The following is an 18,389-nucleotide window of genomic DNA, read 5'->3' as shown; positions in this document are numbered from 1 at the left end:
CACACTTAGCATTTATTATTTTTTTTTTATTTTTTTAATTTTTTTTTTGTCCCTCAGTTAAGGCAGGTTGCTTCCTGGAGTGATGGATTCACTGTGGTGCAGGAGGCAGGGCAGGAAGTGGGTGGAGGAAATACAGCAGTCCCCACTTACCTGCAGGGTGTATGTTCCGAGACCCCCAGCGGATTCTTGAAACCGTGGATAGTACCAAACCTCATGCATACTATATTTTTTCTATACATACACGAACATACCTATGATGAAGTTTAATTTATAAATTAGGAATAGCAGTAAGAGACTAACAGTAACTACTAATAAAATGGAACAATTAAACAATATACCATGATAAAAGTTATGTGAATGTGGTCTCTCTCTCTCTCTCTCTCTCTCTCTCTCTCTCTCTCTCTCTCTCTCTCTCTCGTAACTAAGATGGCTGTCAAGTGATTAATAGGAGGGTAGCGTATACAGTTTGGATATGATAGATAAAGGGATGATTCACGTCCAGGAAGGTGCAAGATTTCATCACACTACTCAGAACAACGCACAATTTAAAACTTTTGAATTGTTTATTTCTGGAATTTTCCATTTACTGTTTTTGGACCACAGTTGTCCATGGGTAACTGAAACCATGGAAAGTGAAACTACAGTTAAGGGGACTACTATATTGTTAAAATTATCAGAGGCAAGAGGAAGCTACACTGAGCCTCATGGAGGAATTCATGTCAATTAAGTAATTATGTGAAAAATGTTTAAATTCCCTTAATTTTGTGGTCTCATAACTTGCTAGTGAACTAGTTGAAAAGTAAAAAGGTTTAGGAAAGCTTCTTGGAGGAGGCTCATGGTTGTAGAATGGCATTAGCGACCCTGTGGCATTGCCATTTCATTTTACCAGGATAAAAAGGGAGCAATGAAAAAACTCGGAGAGAATATATGAGCAAAATCTTGAAGGAAAAGAAGTTCAAGCTCCTCACAAACTTATAGAGCTTGTAAAAGAAAGACTCCTCCTTCCCTCCCTCTTTCCTTCTCTCTCTCTCTGTCCCTCTCTCTGTCTCTCTGTCTCTCTCTGTCTCTCTGTCTCCCTCCATACCTCCCTCTGTGTGTGTGTGTGTGTGTGAACTATTTGGGAGTAAGTTACATCATTCCCCTTTGCTTCTAACATAACCACAATACTCTTATCAAAATCAGAATATTTAACATGACATAACACTACTATCGAATCAGCAGACCTTATTCAAATTGTACCAGTTATTATCCCAGTATGCTTTATAGCAATTTATTCTAATCTAGGAGCCAATCCAGGATCACACATTACATTTAGTTTTTATTTTTCTTTAATCTTATTTAATCTAAAGTGTTTTCTCAGACCATTTCGTCTTTAATAAAACATTGTCAGTTTTAAAGAAAACATGTCATTTATTTTGTAGACTATCCCTCAGCTTGGGTTTGTCAGTTTCCTCATGATTAGATTCAGATTATGCATTTCCGGCAAGAATGCTACAAAAGTGATGTGTCCTCTCGGTGCTTCATGTCAAGAGCACGTGGTGTAGAGTTGTCCCATTATTCATCATGGTAACTTGAATTCCTTGGTTAAGGTGGTGTCATTTGGGTACGATGGTGTTGCCGGATTTTTCCACTGTGAAGTTTCATGCAGAGGCAAGACTGTAAAAGAGCATGGCATATTCAAGAACTGACAAATATAGTTCTCTGTGTGTACAGTATAACATTTGTGGTAAGAGATGAGGATGGGGGCCCCAGAGGAACCAGTTCACTGAGGGTCTTAAATGCACAGCGAGGGAGCTTGGACTGAGCCCTGAGACCACAGGGAGCCACCAGTGGGTTTGGGAAAGGGCTTTGGGGTACTAGTTTTGTGTCTCACTCACCCTCTGGTTTCTGGGTTTGGTTGGCTGCGCAGGCTTCCGTGGGGAATGGTAGGTACATGAGTTCCAGAGCGGAAAAAACGTGTGCTTTTCTGAGCAGATAGAAAGAACTCTTAGGCTTGGACAATAGGTGCAGTAGAGCCATTCCTGTGATCTTGCGCCCAGAAGCCTTTTGTTTTTGTTTCTTTCTTTTTAATCAATCCATTACCAGAAAGACTCTCATCCCTGCTGAAAAACTTGCTGTTACTCAGTGTAGCATCAAGGGACAAGCACAGCTTTTGAATCAGAAGACCCAAATTGAAATCCCAGCTCTGTCAGCTCTCTCTGAGTAACCTTGAACAAATCCCTTCATGTCTCTGAGCTTCAGTTTCTTCATCTCTAAACTGCATAGGACAATAATAATGTGCCCCTTCCAAGGTTGTCATGAGGATCAAATGCACCAACACATATGTGAGTACATTATAAGCTTTACAATATGATCCGCATTTTTGTTGTAATAGAGGCACTGTGACACGTTGTATTGTTTCCCATACTTCAAGCAGTCTCATGCCATCTTGACAGATTTTACCATCTCTGACTAAGCCAGAATTATTGTTTACTTTATATTCCTCTCTAAATCAGTTTTTGAAAATCCAGTTAATTTTCAAAGGGAATTTTTTATCACCTCAGTGAATGGGAAATCAATATTTTTTAATGCATGTTAAGATAAGTGTAGTATTAAGGGTTTATCTATGCACCACCTAAAATTGTCTCTCCGATGGGATGCACACACTATGGGCAATACTAGTAATGGAAGGAAGGCTGGTCTTCGTCTGATAGTCTGGGTTCCAACCCTGATCCTGCTGTTTAGTTTCTGTCCCATTAAGCAAAATACTTCACTTCTCTGAGCCTTAGATTCATCTATTCAGTGGGAGTGATGCTAATACTTTTTTCATGCGTTTATTTTACCCAAGATAGTACCTTAACACATGGTAAACGTCTGTCCTATACGAGTGGTAAAGGACAGCATGAGCTTTTAAATATCAAAAGAACAAATTGGCAAGATACAAACCTTTAAGGTTTGTGGCCCTTTAAACAAAAAGGAAAGAATGTGGAGTTCCTTTCTCACCTCCAAGACCATGAGAGTGAGATATCAAGTGAAATATATTCAGTGTCGTATCTGCCAGTGATCTTTGTTCCATACCTGTGAGCTGAAGCAAAGACATGTGAGACATCAGTATTGGAAGTAGAAGTGCCTGAAGACTGTCATTGACCCTGTAACAACAGAGGAAATTTTAAGGATTTTTTAGAACTTGAAATTGGGTTGAAAGAGAGCTCCCAGACAACAACCAGGCCTGCTTCTACCGTGTTTCCCCGAAAATAAGACCTAACCGGAAGATACGCCCAAGCGTGATTTTTCAGGATGACATCCCCTGAACATAAGCACTAATGCATCTCTTGGAGGAAAACTTAATGTAAGACCCAATCTTATTTTCGGGGAAACACAGTAGCCCTAATATAGGCTATGCATGGTTTTTTGTTTTGTTTTATTTTTTTATTGGAGAATGTTGGGGAACAGTGTGTTTCTTCAGGGCCCATCAGCTCTAAGTTGTTGTCCTTCATTCTAGTCATGGAGGGCGCAGCTCCAAGTCCAGTTGCCATTTTCAATCTTAGTTGCAAGGGGCACAGCCCACCATCCCATGTGGGAATTGAACCGGCAACTTTGTTGAGAGCTCGCGTTCTAACCAACTGAGCCATCCGGCTGCCCCTCCAGCAGCTCAGCGGCCTCTCGTTGTCTTCAATCTAGTTGTGGGGGGCGCAGCTCACTAGGCCATGTGGGAATCGAACCGGCAACCATGTTGTTCAGAGTTTGCACTCTAACCAACTGAGCCATCTAGCCGCCCTATGTGCATGTTTCTCACTCCAAATTCACAGCAGCCTTATAAAGCAGACTATGCTGCCTCCATTCCACAGATGAAGATACTAAGGCTCTAGCAAAGATGATAGTGGAAACTTGTTTTCATACCCCTGTGTTCAGAGAACAGAGACTGGGGAGAAGGAAGAATTAGTTACTGAGTACCTACGTTGTAAGTTATCAGCCAGGCTCTGTGCTTGGTGCTTTAGCCATATTATTTTATATGTAATCCTTACAACACCATGCCCCCATAAGACAGTTTCCAGTAGCCCCTCTTTATTCTTCAGTAAATTTTATTTATTCTGAAGTTTTAGTCATTCAAAGCTGTGAAGAAACTTGTCTAATTGCACAGACCAAGCAGAAAGAAGATTTAGAACCAAGCTTGTCTAATTTTGAAGTGTATAATCTTCAAAGGATACCAGGAATGATGTCTGCTTTAAGGAAAATGATTTCCCTGTCAGCCTTTCAGTTACCACAGGAACTGAGTTTGGAGCCCTCACCTTCTGAGGCAACCAACCCTGCCCCAAGGACTTTCTAATTCTTCATGTTAATTTGTTTTGAAGTAGGTATGTTATAGCAAAGCTTGCTCTCACATGATGCCATTAGCTTATCCACTGTTTATCCTCTTACCCCCCAAAACCACCCTCCATAGTGGCCATCACTGATTTTTTCACAACTGCCCACCTGACTTCATCTCTCTCCTGCGTTCCATCTTCTTATCCTCAGGCTCCTCTGCTAAAGTCCATGTGCTTGGCCTAGATTTCAAGGCTCTTTCTGTGATCTGACCCCAGTTGGCTTCTCCAGCCTCATCTCTTGCTATTTCCCCACGCACTCCACACACACACACACGTACACACATACACACACACACAGACACACGCACACACCATGCACACACACAGCGTTTCAGCCCGATTGAACCACTCCATGCTTGCTTTCAGCTTTTCTGTGTACTGTTCACTCAGCCTGGAACACGCGTTTCCTGCCTGCATAAATTCTGTTTGTTCATTAAGAGTCAGTTCAGAAGTTGTCTTCTCCAAAAAGCTTTGCCAGACATCAGAGCCTTTCTGTAATTGCAAATCAGAGGTTCCTTCTCTGTACCCCCCATATTAAGTGGCTCCATAAACAATGAAGGCAATAATATTAGTAGTTGTTATTCTTGATGAGGCTGGTACTATTTTTAGAGGATGCTTTTTATACTCAGAAAATGCTAAATACTTCCTTTAGTTGAATCACCTGAGTGGAAAATCAACTGCACAGGAACTCATTAGACTGAGTGCTTTTGCAGGGAGGAACCAGTAAAGTCAAATTCTGATTAAGCAAACAAACAAATAAAACAAACCTGTTCTCATCCTCAAACTTAGACTGCAAATAAAAAATATATAAGAAGAAAATATTCTTTCCATCCCTCTCCTTGAATTTACCAAAGCCGTCAGATACTTCATGCTGGTGGGGTGTTTGTGACCTGTGGGACTGTTAATGCTCTCAGCTTCGTGAGCATATTGAATGTGTACAGTGTGTGTAGTGCGTGCCCAGTGCCTTGGGGGCCCAGCAGTATCTGAGGTTTACGAGGTAGCCTGGAACCACGGAAGGAGTAGGTGCTTTGAATCCACACAGACGCGTGTTTTTGTCTTGGCCTCACTGATAACCACCTGTGCTTTTGGCCAAAGAAGTTCTTCTTTTGTGCCTAGACTTGTGTGGGCATGCTACTGACTGTCTTGCCTTGTGTTTCCTTCCAGCAATCAGAGAAGATGGCATGCCGGGAGGCCGAAACAAGAGCATTGGGCCAGTCCACGTGAGTTCTCGTGCTCACTTTGGGATCCATCCTGGAAGCCCAGGATTCCAGCTGCTCCTGTAGCTCTTCACCTTGATCCTCTCATCTGCTGCTGGGCAGGGTGTGGGGGAGGGTATCTTTGCTTCCCTTCCTGTAAAACTGCTTTCTGGGGCCTGGATATGAACGTGTTTTAGAGATCTTAATACATAAGGTAATGATTGGTTGACGCTCTTCCTGTGATCAGTCCCTCGACCCTTCCTAGAGATTACACAAGAAGTGAACCCAATTCTGCTTCTAAACCATTCAGAGGATTCTTTATGTCAATTATTTAAGGTTGTAGATAAACAGAGCCTGGCAGAAATCAGCAAGATAACTTTGCTATTCAGTGTCTCTAAAAATATATCAGCAGAAAGGATCGCCTTATTCGTAGAGCAGGAGTGATAATATCCATTCCGTCCCACAAACATGACTGCTCTGTGCCAGCTCCCCTGTACCATGAACTCGGTCGAGTGCGAGACAGATACGGAAACAGACGTCAGAGTACAGGGAGCGATAACAGGATGGCCAGAAGGGAGGGGCTTCTTTTCTGTTTGGACTGGAGCCAAGGTTGGGGACTGAAGACACTCAGGGAAGGCTTTCTATTGAAGGTAAAGTTTGAACCGAGTCTGGAAGGAAGAATAGGAATTACGACTATATTGGGAATGGGGTGTGGAGCCAAACACCTTTTATTCCTGCTAGACAGGACAGAATGTTAAAAGACCAGAAGGTGAATCTCTAAGGAAGGATAAGGAGTTCCTTCAGTCGGCTGGGGCACTGGGCACATGCGGTGGCGGGGCAGCAAGAACTTTATGAGGATAGTGGATTGGATCTGGTGATGACCCATCAGCTGAACCCCTCAGCACACTAGTGGACGGGGGCCATGCCTCAGGAACTATTGGTGTGGACCAGCAGGCAACTACTAAAAGCTTTTAAGTAGAGAGAGGAACATGGTCAGATTTGCATTTTAGAGCTATCATTCTAGCAGTGGAAATGGTTCGTGAGGAGCTGGGTAAGGAACCGTAAAACTAGGGGCAGAGAAAAAGTTATAAAAGGGTTTTACAGAAGTCCAGGCAAGAGATTTAGATAGTGGTTTTAATAGGGCGATGAGAGTACAGATTGAGGGGAAGGAGTAGATTCAAGAGATCGTTAATAGGTAAAATTGATAGGATTTATCCAATTGAATGTGAGGGAATGAGAGAAAGACCGGAATTCAGAGTTGTTTTGAGACATACACTGCTGCTGGATGGGGGGATTCCTACCACATGAGCTTGGTACATACATGCTCTCAGTTGAGGTGTGGATGTGTGCTATATTCATTCTCTTCTTTTAAATCAAACATTTTTATTCATGTTATTCAAGTCATACACATCTTGCAAATTTATTTTGTTCTATACTCATAGCTGCTCTTTGGTGGTTAAAAAAAGACATAAAATGAAATCTACATCCTTAACAAATTGTTAAGTGTATAGAACGATATTAACTATATGCACATTTTTGTGCAGCAGATCTCTAGAACTTTTTCATCTCGTGACTGAAATTTTATACCCATTGAACAACAACTCCCCTTTTCCCCTCCCCCGGCCCTGGCAGCAACCATTCTACCTCCCCATTCTAAGAGTTTGACTACTTGGATACCCCACCTAAGTGGAATCACTCAGTTTTGTCCTTCCATGACTGCCTTATTTCACTTAGCATAATGTCTTCAAGGTTCATCCAGTTGTAGCATATGACAGAATTCCTTCTTTTTTTAAGGCTGAGTAATATATAGCTAAAACATTTTGTTTATCCATTCATCCATCAATGGACATTTAGGTTGTTTCTACCTCTTGACTACTGTGAATAATGCTGCAATGAATATGGAAGTGGAAGTATCTCTTTGAGATCCTGATTTCAGTTCTTTTGGGTAGGTACCCAGAAGTGAGGTTACTGGGTCATATGGTAGTTCTATCTTTAATTTTTTTGAGAAACCTCCATACTGTTTTCCATAGTGGCTTCACCATTTAACATTCCTACCCAGCAGTGCACAAGGGTTCTAATTTTCCACATGCTTTCCAGCACTTATTTACTGTTGGTTCCCCCCCATAATGGCCATCCTAATGTGGGGTGATACTGTGATTTTGATTTGCATTTCCCTGATGATTAGTGATGGTGAGTCTCTTTTCACATACCTGTTAGATATTCATGTCTTTGGAAAAATTTCTATTCAAGTCTTTTGCCCATTTTTTAATCATGTTACTTGTTTTTTTGCTATTGGGTTGCAGAAATTCCCTATATATTTTGGATACTGTGTTTCCCCAAAAATAAGACCTAGCCGGACAATCAGTCCTAGTGTACCTTTTGGAGCAAAAACTAATGCAAGACCCGGTAAAATAAGTAAATAGTAAAATAGTAAATAATTTACTATTATTTAATATGATAGTATTATAGTATTATTAGTATATAGTATTATTTAATAGTAAGACCGGGTCTTACATTAGTTTTTGCTCCAAAAGACCCTTTAGAGCTGATTGTCCAGCTAGGTCTTATTTTCGGGGAAACATGGTATTAACCCTTTATCACATATATGGTTTGCAGATATTTTCTCTCATTCTTTGTTGATTATTTGCTTTGCAGAAGTTTTTTAGTTTGATATAACCCCATTTGTCTATTTTTGCTTTTGTTGCCTGTGCTTTTGGTGTCAAATTTAAGAAATTATTGCCAAGGCCAATGTCAAGAGGCTTATTTTCTCTCTCTTTTTAGGAGTTTTATATTTTCAAAAGGTTTTAAGTCTTTAATCCAGTTTGAGTTGATTTTTGTGTATGGTGTAAGATAGAGTCTAATTTCATTCTTTTGCGTATCAATATCCAGTTGTCTCAACACAGCTTGTTTGAAGAGATAGCCTTTCCCCATTGTGTAGTCTTGGCATCTTTGCCAAAGATCTTTTCATCATATACGCATGTGTTTATTTTGGGGCTCTACTCTGTTCCATTGGTCTATATCCATAAGCCAGTACCACACTGTTTTGATTACTGTGTAGCTTTGTAAGGCTTTGAAATCAAGAGCTGTAAGATCTCTGGTTTTGCTGTTCTTTCTCAGGATTGTTTTGGCTGTTTGAGATTCCTTGTGGTACTATATGAATTTTAAGAGTTTTTATTTCTGCAAAAAATGCCATTAGAATTTTGATAGGGATAGCATTGCATTGACTATAGATAACTTAGGGTAATATGGACTTTTAACAATATTATTAACTCCTTCAGTCTATGAACATGGTTTGTCTTCCCATTTATTTATATCCTTAATTTCTTTCAGCAGTATGCATGTCTTTCACCTGTTTAGTTAAGTTCATTCCTAAGTATTTTATTCTTTCTGATACTATTGTAAATGAGATTGTTTTCCTAATTTCCTTTTCAGATAATTCATAAAAATGTCACTGATTTTTGTATGTTGATTTCATATCCTGCAACTTTCAGATCATGTCATCTGTGAACAGATAATTTTACTTCTTCCTTTCTGACACAGATGCTTTTTATTTCTGCTTACTTCCTCCGGCTAGGACTTCCAGTACTGTGCTGAATAGAAGTGTTAAGAAGGGGCATCCTTGCCTTGATCCTGGTCTTAGGAAAAGCTTTCCGTTTTTCACCATGGAGTATTGGGCTTTTCATATGTGATCTTCATTTGTATTCGTTCTTTTTATATTTAGGTGCAGTAGAAAGTTTAACCATTGGGAAGAATTCTGAAGCATTTCCTCAGAAAAACCTTCCTCAGTGTTACCCGATGTTTTTCTGAGGATGCTGTGTGGCTCTCCTAACGATGCCAGGGGATCTTCAGTTACTTAACGTCTCCAGGCGCTGTGCATCATTGAGGGAGCTGATAGCCAGAGAAACCTATTTCATCCGTTGTTGCATTTGACTTTTTGATCCTGGGCATATAATTTTCCCTTTAGTCTTTTATAATTTCTAGGGTGTGTTAGGACGAGAGAGCTGTGATTTCCAATTTGTTAACTGTTTAATTATAATAAAAAATAAGGGATAGACTTTCCATTTATTCAGCACCTGCTGTGCCCCCTGCACTTTATAACTTTATTTCAGATTACTCTCCCAAGTCTGTCTGACTCAAAGCTGCATATTTCTTTGCTCCAGCACCCTGTGAGGGAACCCTGAGCTATGAGGGAGGTGGTATTATCTCCATTCTACAGACGAGGGAGCTAAGGCTCAGAGAACTTGAGTGACTTCCCCCACAGTAAGTACCCAGCTAGGAAATTGTAGATGAGATTTGAACCCAGATTTACAGCCCCCCTGTTCAATGCATCAGTGATTACCCAATGTCCCATCGGACCCACAGGGAGAGACAGGTGCAGTCTCCCCCTGCCTCCCAGCTGGAGGAAGCTGAAGTTACCAGGACTTGCCCTTTCCACCCAGCTCCAGTTATTTCCATGCCCACCAAGCTCTGGTCTTGCTCTCATCACCATCACTGAGGCTGCTTCAGTCAGGGTCTCAGTAGATGTCTTGTAGTTTGATGCCACCGTTTGTCTTTGCTTGTCTTATAAAATACAAACAGTAATTTCAGTGTTCTAAGGACCCGTAAGAGAAAAGTGGGGCGGGGGGGGCAGTTTGTTTGTTTGTTTGTTGCTACATTTGACTGAATAAAGACAACCCCTGCACTATGCAGTCCAAGCTATTTAAGACCAATCACTCAACTTGCACACCAGTTGATGGTTTCTCGTTTTTCCTCCCAAGTCCTGAGGGCTGGCTGGCTTCCAGTTCGAAATGCCTCCTGTATTAATGTTGGGAGCAGCTCAAGGTTTCCTCACAAGCTCCCCGAGCAAGAATTATGCAGGTCTGAGTTAGACTCGGGAGAAAATATCCTCCCATAGGAATAAGAATTAAAAATGCATTTGTCCCTTTCTCCTTAGCACTCGCTCTCATTCTATGTGCTGAGTTTAGCTGGTTAGGCCTCAACTCTGAGTTAGACACTTTATAGCAGTGTTTATTTACTTCCTATATGGTATACCAGCTAGAGCACTGGGCTGAATACTTGGATACTTTGGCCTCTTTCTAAAACTCCTGCCCAGACATGGGCATGCAGTGTGAGCTTAGGCAAGTCAGTTCATTTGTCTTAGCTACAATTTCTTATTTATTCAGTAGGCTTAAGAATGTCTTTCTTACTGAGAAAATCCATGTGAAATTTTGTGGTTAGTACTTAATAAGTGAACATTTGATTTATCCAACATGCATTTATTAAGTACTTTTTTTGAGGTCCTATCATAGTCTTACGTTTTGTAGAGGATATTTTATGATTCATTACCAGAAGTGCTATAAAAATAACAATGATGATGAAGATATCGTCAGTCTTCAATAGTTGCTATGTGCTAGGCCCTTTTATAAACATGTGATAATGTATTAACTAATTTAACCATCACAACAGTCCCATGAGATGTATACTATTATTCTCTCTACCATATCGATGAAGGGATTTAGGTTCAGATAGTTAAATGACTTACTTACCCAAGATTGTTCAACTAGAAAATGGCAGAACCTGGATTAGAACAAAGGTGGTCTAACTCTAGAATTCATACTCTTAACCACTGTGCTGCTCTTCCTCTCTCAGAATACACAGAATTATGAGTGGACAGAAGAAGGGCTTAAAATTCTGTCTAGGTAGTGAATAGAAGGATCCATGAAGAAGGTGACATTTGGATTGGGTTGTGAAGGGCAGGAGTTTGTTACTGGAAGTGGTGTTGCAGGGTAGGAAAGAACACTCCAGGATAAAGAGGAGTGCTGAAGAACCTAGAGGCTTTGTGACTTGATGGGGGTAAATGGGCAAAGTAAGCCACTGTGACAGGAGGTGAGGAACCCAGCTGTCCTAGATTAGTGAGAAACCTAAAGTATGAGTGTGGAAAGGAGGGTGTCTGGCTTCTCTCTAGAGTTCTGGAACCCCCAGGAGGTTTAAATAAGTTCTCAGTCCTAAGGAAGGAACAGAGTATCCTGAACACGCAGTCTAACATGTACCGATTCCTTGTTAAAGATTTCGGAAGAAGAGATCGAAAGGATCATGTCTGGGCAGGAATTTGAGGAAGAAGCCAATCACTGGAGCAACCATGGTGACAGCGACCACAGTTCCCCTGGGAACAGGGCTTCCGAGAGCAACCAGCCCTCACCAGGCTCCACACTGTCCTCCAGGTGAGCCTCAAGGCAAACCCAGCGTCACCTACGGACCACCCAGGCAGGGTGTGGACCCAAGGAACCCTCTGGGCCGGTGCTCCTGCCAGTCGGTCTCAGCCAGTAGACCTGCTCCCTCGGCGTTTGGGGTAGGGCCCAGGATGATGCCAAGCAGCATGCGACAACCCAGTTTTTGCTGAAGACCTTGAAAGTGTCTCAGCGGTCTCATCCGCAGACTGATAGGTGCCATAGCTGCTCTCCGTGCCCATACGTTCTTCACCTAACAGAAGAACTTTTAAATGTAGCTCTTTTCTCCTGAAATATTGACAGTATTAAATTAAGTTATAATTTCTCTGCCTCAGCAAGAGTGAAGATGCTCACTTTATAAATGTTAAGAAACAGTGAAGATTTTTAACCCAGTCAAATTTGCTGCTGGCATGGAATACCACTTAGGAGACTCTTGGTTCCAGAATGGTATCTCAGGTTAGTTGTTAGGTATGAAATACAGCTATCAGCTACCAAGGGAGGCTTCCTTTCTCCAGAAATTTTTCTCACAGGAAAGGGATTGACAAACTGTCTATGAAGGACAGGTAATAAATACTTCAGGCTTTGCAGGCCTACGGTCTGCAAACTACCAGCAGATTCCAAAAGCAGCCAGAGACAATACGTAAATGAATGAGTGTGGCTGTGTCCCAATGAAACTTCATTTACCACAACAAGCCATGGCCCATAGTTGATGACCCATTACAGGAGATGCATCTAGGTAATGCTACAGGATTTTTAAAAAATTAATTGACAGAATGGCTAGATTTCTCCCAAAAAAGGGAAGGAAGATAAGAATCTGCCTTTCTCTTCATATTTCATTATAACCTTTATTCATTCAGCTGTTCTGTAGTTTGTTCTTTCATTTGAATATTTAGGGAGTTGTGGCCACGTGTCAGGTTCCTTGCTAGGTGCTGGATTTGTTTTGTACAAGGCACTTAGCCTGTCTGTGCCTCACTTTTCCTAGCAGTAAAAAACAAAACACTTCCCGCCCTCCCGCGCCCCTACCCCCATCCCCCCAAAAAACAGCTCACCTTTGTCGTCATGGTCTATAAGTATTCATTAAAAACTCTCCAAATCTGGCACCGTATGAATTCCTGTAGCCATCATTCATGGTCTGCTCTCCCAGGTCCTGGGTGTCCAAGGGGAGCCACACAAACACTCGCATAGAATCCCTGTCTGGGAAGGGAGAGAGGCATGTAACCATTGATTCTGTCTCTGGCTTGATGAAGACGAACTGCATGGCTGAAGAATACCTTCGAGTAGGCCGTAGACCTGCCGTGGTTCTGCTGACGTGAGCCTTTCTCTCCAGTAGGTCTGTGGAACTCAATGGATTTATGGCATTCAGGGAGCAGTACATGGGAATGTCCGTGCCTCCACACTATCAGTACATACCGCACCTTTTTAACTATTCTGCCCACTCGCCACTTCTGCCCCCACAAGCTCGCAGCCTGGACCCCCAGTCATACAGTCTGATTCACCAGCTCGTATCAGCTGAGGACCTGGAGCCATTGGGCACGCCCATGTTGATCGAAGATGGGTGAGTGAGTCCTACCCTACCTAGCCCTTGCAGCTGCAAAATGTTCTCTATCCCACATCTCTCTTCATCCCTGATGGCTGTACCCCAGGCTTCAGAATGAGTTGGGTATTATGAGTAAGGACTCAGCATCAAAGGTCAAATCTGTGCTATCTTTGAAGTCAGTGGTCCCTCACTTTTCTCTTGAGCATCTTTTCTCATAGAGTTGTGGCTCTTTATCAATCCCTATGGAATTGGGATTAAGCAGCTTTTGTTTCTTCTTGGGCCTAGGTAAGCCAGGCCCTGGGATGGGTCTGTGCACTTCTGAGCCAAACATGAGCTATAATTCTGGGGACAGTCATACAAAAAAATCTAGGCTCCTTAACAAGGTACTCGGGGCACTAACTGGTTGTGGCCTGTCTACATCTCTAGCCAGCATACCTATGGGTGGCCTCTGCCGTGTGTTCTCTGTGTGGGCCTGAGTCGGTGGAAGGGAATACTCTTTCAATCCCCGTTGTCTCTGTCCGAGTAGATAGTTCAGCCCCTCCCGCATTCCTGCACCCATTACTCCTTTGGCCTGGCTATTTGAGTGTGTCCAAGCTTAGGCTCCCTCCAAAGTTCTCCTGAGATTTCTTAATCTGGTCTCGAATTTCAAAGAGGAAATTCAAACATCTGTCTACAAGAAGGCCACACAAAACCTTCATAAATCTGGACATGGGGATGTGGGAAATAGTCATACCCAGGGGCCTTGAGAGAAAGAATCCGGGACCCTGGTGTCATCCAACCCGCGCATGAGAAATGCCCTGTACCTTCCTTCTGGTAGGCACTTGGAAAAGCTGAGCAACTGTAGTTCCAGAACTCTCACCACCAGGGGGTGCAGTAGGAGCAGGAAAAGCTGAAGTTGTGTTCTCTTTCAGCAATCTGGACCCAGGCTCATTTTGCCACCAGTCCGTTTTCAGTGGGCACCAGATCTCCCTAATGGAGCCCTCGTTGCCAAAACTAGTGCAGGAGTGACTTGGAATTTTCTGTAACATAAGAAACATTAGTGGACACCAACATTAAAAGTCACACTCCGATGGAATTGCACAAATTTCTGAGCTTCTTTTTCCCTCAGCAACCTTTTCTTACCAAACCCGCTTCTCCAGCCCTGAGCTTGCTGCTGCCCCAGTGCTGCCCCTTTATCATTAGACTGAATTGAATGGAGCTGGAGATCCATGGTCAAGGGCAAGGAGCCCACCGCCAGAGACACTTTGTGCCCTTAGGAGAACCCTCTTCCTGTGCCTACATCCTCCTCCTCTGGCCACTGGAAGTGACTTTTCCCCCTGTCCCTGTCCCCTAGATATGCTGTGACCCAGGCGGAGCTGTTTGCCCTGCTTTGCCGCCTGGCCGATGAGCTGCTCTTTAGGCAGATTGCCTGGATCAAGAAACTGCCTTTCTTCTGCGAGCTCTCAATCAAGGATTACACGTGCCTCCTGAGCTCTACATGGCAGGAATTAATCCTGCTGTCCTCCCTCACCGTTTACAGCAAGCAGATCTTTGGGGAGCTGGCCGATGTCACCGCCAAGTACTCACCCTCTGATGAAGAACTACACAGGTGAGGGCTACTGGCTGGGGAGTTCCCAAGCAACCAAACAGACCACTGTCATCCCTTTCCTGGCACTCCTAAGTGGGCATGAAAGCCACACAGGGCTGCGTTTGCGTCTTTACTCTGCCACTGGCTAGCTCTGTAACCTCGGTCAAGTCTCTGATCCTCAGGTTCTGGATTTATAAATTGGGCCAGTAACAATACAAGTAACAAAGGGTGTAATAACAATCTCCCTGACAAGGTAGTTGTGAGGACTAAATGATATTATGCAGCAAAGCTTAGCAGAGGCTAAGCTGTTATTTTGATCACATCTGGATTACTGCAGTAAGGCAGTATATTCGAGAAAAACAAAACTCTAAACTTCGCCTGTGAGGTGAGGGGCTCGGGGCTGCAGTGTGCAATCTGAGAACAAGACCCGGCAGTCACTGTGGCACCCACTCTGTGCCAGGCACAGGGCTTGGCATTTGTAGATTGCCTGACTTCTCACAGCTTCCAGCAGGTAGGTACAATTACGCCTGTTTTATAAATGAGAAAATGAAGGTTCCAAGAGGCCTGCCTGACTGCAAAGCTTAGGCTCTTTCACTGCATCCAAGATAGTAAGAGCATGGGACTAAGAGACGGTTTTTCTCCTAGATGTTCTAGCATGAAGTCTCATCCCAGCTGGCCAGGAGCCTTCTAACCTCCCTGTGTAAAGCAGCTCTTTTACTCACTCACTTTGGAGACTGGAGCACATAGTGACACCCCCAAGTCAGGGCAAGTGATACAACTTTTCTGGCTTATTAATTTATCCATGTGTAAAATAAAGCTTACAACACATTTAAATAGATGTTTCAATAATTCACCTTTATTGAACAGTTTCCAATAATGGAAGTCATGGGATTCTAGAGCACCAAGAAGGGGAGAAGAAAAGGTACCCCCATCGGTGCAAGCTGGAGAGGGTGAGGTACCAGCCCCCACACTTCTATACACAGGACTGGTGTACATATCCCTCTGGCACTCAGTCTCTTGGCACAAAGGCAAACCGAGACTTAGGCTGGAAGCAAAGCTCCAAGACCCTCAAGGACTCTGTGCTGAGGGCGGGGGAATCTGGAGTTGACTTTCTCCCCAGGTTTTCTAATGTTTCCTTTTTAATGATGCTTCCTGGCTTCAGGGTGACGTATGAATGACAGAGTTTTGAACCCAGCTGACACTTTGTCCTGTAAACAGAGTTATCTGATTTTGCCAATGACCTAACCCCTTGTCTTGAGCCTCTAATTCATTATTTCCATCAAATTCCTATGTCCTGCTCTATAACTCTGGTCTGACCGAATGTTTGGATAGCAGTCAGCCAGCTCCAACATTGTCAGGGTTTGCAGAGCTGGCCCAGCGAGCCCAGCTTCCCTATTTGCCTGCAGTGCAGCCTGGGACCGCATCGAGAGTCAGCCTGTGGGCTCCACTCCCTGGAGAGAGCTGGGTTTTCCCCAGGCCTTCTCCAGGTAGGCAGGGACCACTGGTCGTGCAGGGCCTCTCTCTGGTTTTGACCTTCATAAGGCACCCCATCCCACTATATGCAATCCCTTGCACCCCAAGAGCAAGGTAGGGACCCGTAACAGCTGAATTAGTGAGGGAATTTTTATTTCCTAGGAAGGCTCCCTACCAAGGAGAATCTAGAGCTGCATTGCCCAATATTGTGGCCACAGCCTCAGGTGGCTTTTTAATTTTAAATTAAATTAAGTAAAATTAAAAATTAAGTTCCTCATTTGCACTAGCCACGTTTCAAGTGCTCAGTAGCCACATGTGGCTAGTGGCTATTGTATTGGGCAATGCGGATACAGAGCATTTCCATTATCGCAGAAAGTTCTGGTGAACGACGCTGACTCGAACACATGTTCCTGCTGAGCTCTCACGTGGGTTTAAGGATAGGAAATAGATTTTTTGTTAGGACTCTTATTCCACTATGGAGGCCTTCAATGGAAAAGTGCGGGTTAAACTTCAGCCTGTTGGTTCTGATTCCATGCCCATTCACTGAGCACCTACTGTGTGTTTTGGGAGGAGGGGTGTTGGGATTACAGATGACGCAGACATGGTTTCGTCATGTGAGAGCTTCTATTCTTGGTTTAGGGGGTTGGGAGGCCAGTAGAGCAGATACAATGTACAGTCTCGGGTGATGGTGGAGCTGGAGGGCATATGAGGGAACCACACAAGCGCAGACTAGGGAGCGAATTCCTATACCGGCATAATCAGGGCGTTCTGGCTAGAGGAAAAGACATTTGAGCTGCATCTTGAAGTGGGATTTTTCTAGGTAGATTACAGAGAACAGGAGGAAGGCAGGAGAACAAGTCTAAGTCCTGGAAGTTAGAGATCCTGGTTGGTGGCTAAGGGCAGGGAACCAAAAGCAGTCCTGTAGATTAGGGTGCTGAGAGAATGTTTCTGAGAGACAGAAATGAGGGAAGAAATGAGTGGAGAGAAAGGTACAGAAAAGACAGGTCATGAAGGTGCTCAAATGCCTAATCTAAAGAATTTTGATTTTGTCTAAATAGTATGAAGTCATAGGGCGTTTTTAAGTGGAGCAATCACATGGTCAGGTTGCATTTTAGAAAGACTCCTGTGGATATAAAGCTCAGGAAGGGTTGGCATGAGCAAGGCTAGAAGATGGTGCTTGGATAGGAGACTGTTCCTTAGCCCGAGACAAGGCAGCAGTGGCGATGGGAGCAGAGACGGCAGCACAGAGTTCAGAGGTGGCAAGGACTCACGTCAGCGGGACTTCAGTGAGTGGAAAAAGTGGGGGTGCTGCCAAGCAGAGGGACACCAATTCTCTTAGCCAAGATGATGGAGCCTGGGAAGAACAGGCTGAGAGATGAGCCACTCTGAATTTGATTGGGATCTGTCGAGTCTGAGATGTATGTGGAAGCGCCCCAGAGGTCAGAGGAAATGGAACTATGAGAACCTCTGGAATCAGGCTTTTCACTGTCAAGCAGTCCCCAGTCTGCTAGAAACCCAGGGTGTGGAATCTGTAATTGGCCATAGCTCTTTCCTACCTTGCTTGCTCCTGCGTTCCTCCCACTCCCCCAAATGCCTTTACTTTTTCACAACTCGGAGTGCAAGTGAGTTCCTGCTGTCATGAAAAGGCTTTTCCCGATGATACATGACCACCTCCTTTTCTCTTCTCAAATATTGAATCGAATTTATGGTGCCCATTTTCCTTAATCAGGCCGTTATCAGACAGTGAGCCGGGTGAATTTGATTTAAAGCAGATTGTAGCACCAGCCAGCGACTGCTCCTGGCCCTAATCAAGACTCCTTCACGCTCAGAAGATGCCTTGCACTCGATGGGCTTTAATGGGCACTTCTGCCTCCTGAGCATTAGCTCCGTTTCTGCCAGATCTTCGGAAATTTCCGTCCCAGCTTCCCTACTCCGACCCTACCTGGAAGGTTCAGGAAACATACAGCCTTCTTTTTGCTGTGGTAATGGGAGCGATGATGACGACGCTAATAGAATTACAGACTGTATTGTGCCGGATTCCATCGTAAGGGCTTTAACATTTGTTTA

At 43.6% G+C, this 18,389-nt stretch overlaps 1 protein-coding gene across 4 annotated transcripts in view; it reads left to right on the top strand.

Moving 5' to 3' along the window:
- The window catches only part of NR6A1 (nuclear receptor subfamily 6 group A member 1), a 211,265-nt gene that overhangs the window by 180,944 nt on the left and 11,932 nt on the right, over positions 1-18,389 (top strand). For 2 of the 4 annotated variants that reach the window (XM_081066858.1, XM_081066860.1), the window contains 4 exons: positions 5,508-5,563; positions 11,585-11,739; positions 13,076-13,300; positions 14,616-14,870. In XM_081066858.1, coding sequence (XP_080922984.1) covers positions 5,508-5,563; positions 11,585-11,739; positions 13,076-13,300; positions 14,616-14,870 — 691 coding nt within the window. Of the gene's footprint in view, positions 1-5,507; positions 5,564-11,584; positions 11,740-13,072; positions 13,301-14,615; positions 14,871-18,389 lie in introns of all 4 variants that reach the window. The other 2 variants (XM_081066857.1, XM_081066859.1) reach the window with 1 other exon arrangement.

This window comes from Rhinolophus hipposideros, assembly GCF_964194185.1.
Source record: "Rhinolophus hipposideros genome assembly, chromosome: 11".
Lineage (NCBI taxonomy): Eukaryota > Metazoa > Chordata > Mammalia > Chiroptera > Rhinolophidae > Rhinolophus > Rhinolophus hipposideros.
This window is presented reverse-complemented; position numbering and strand designations above follow the sequence as displayed.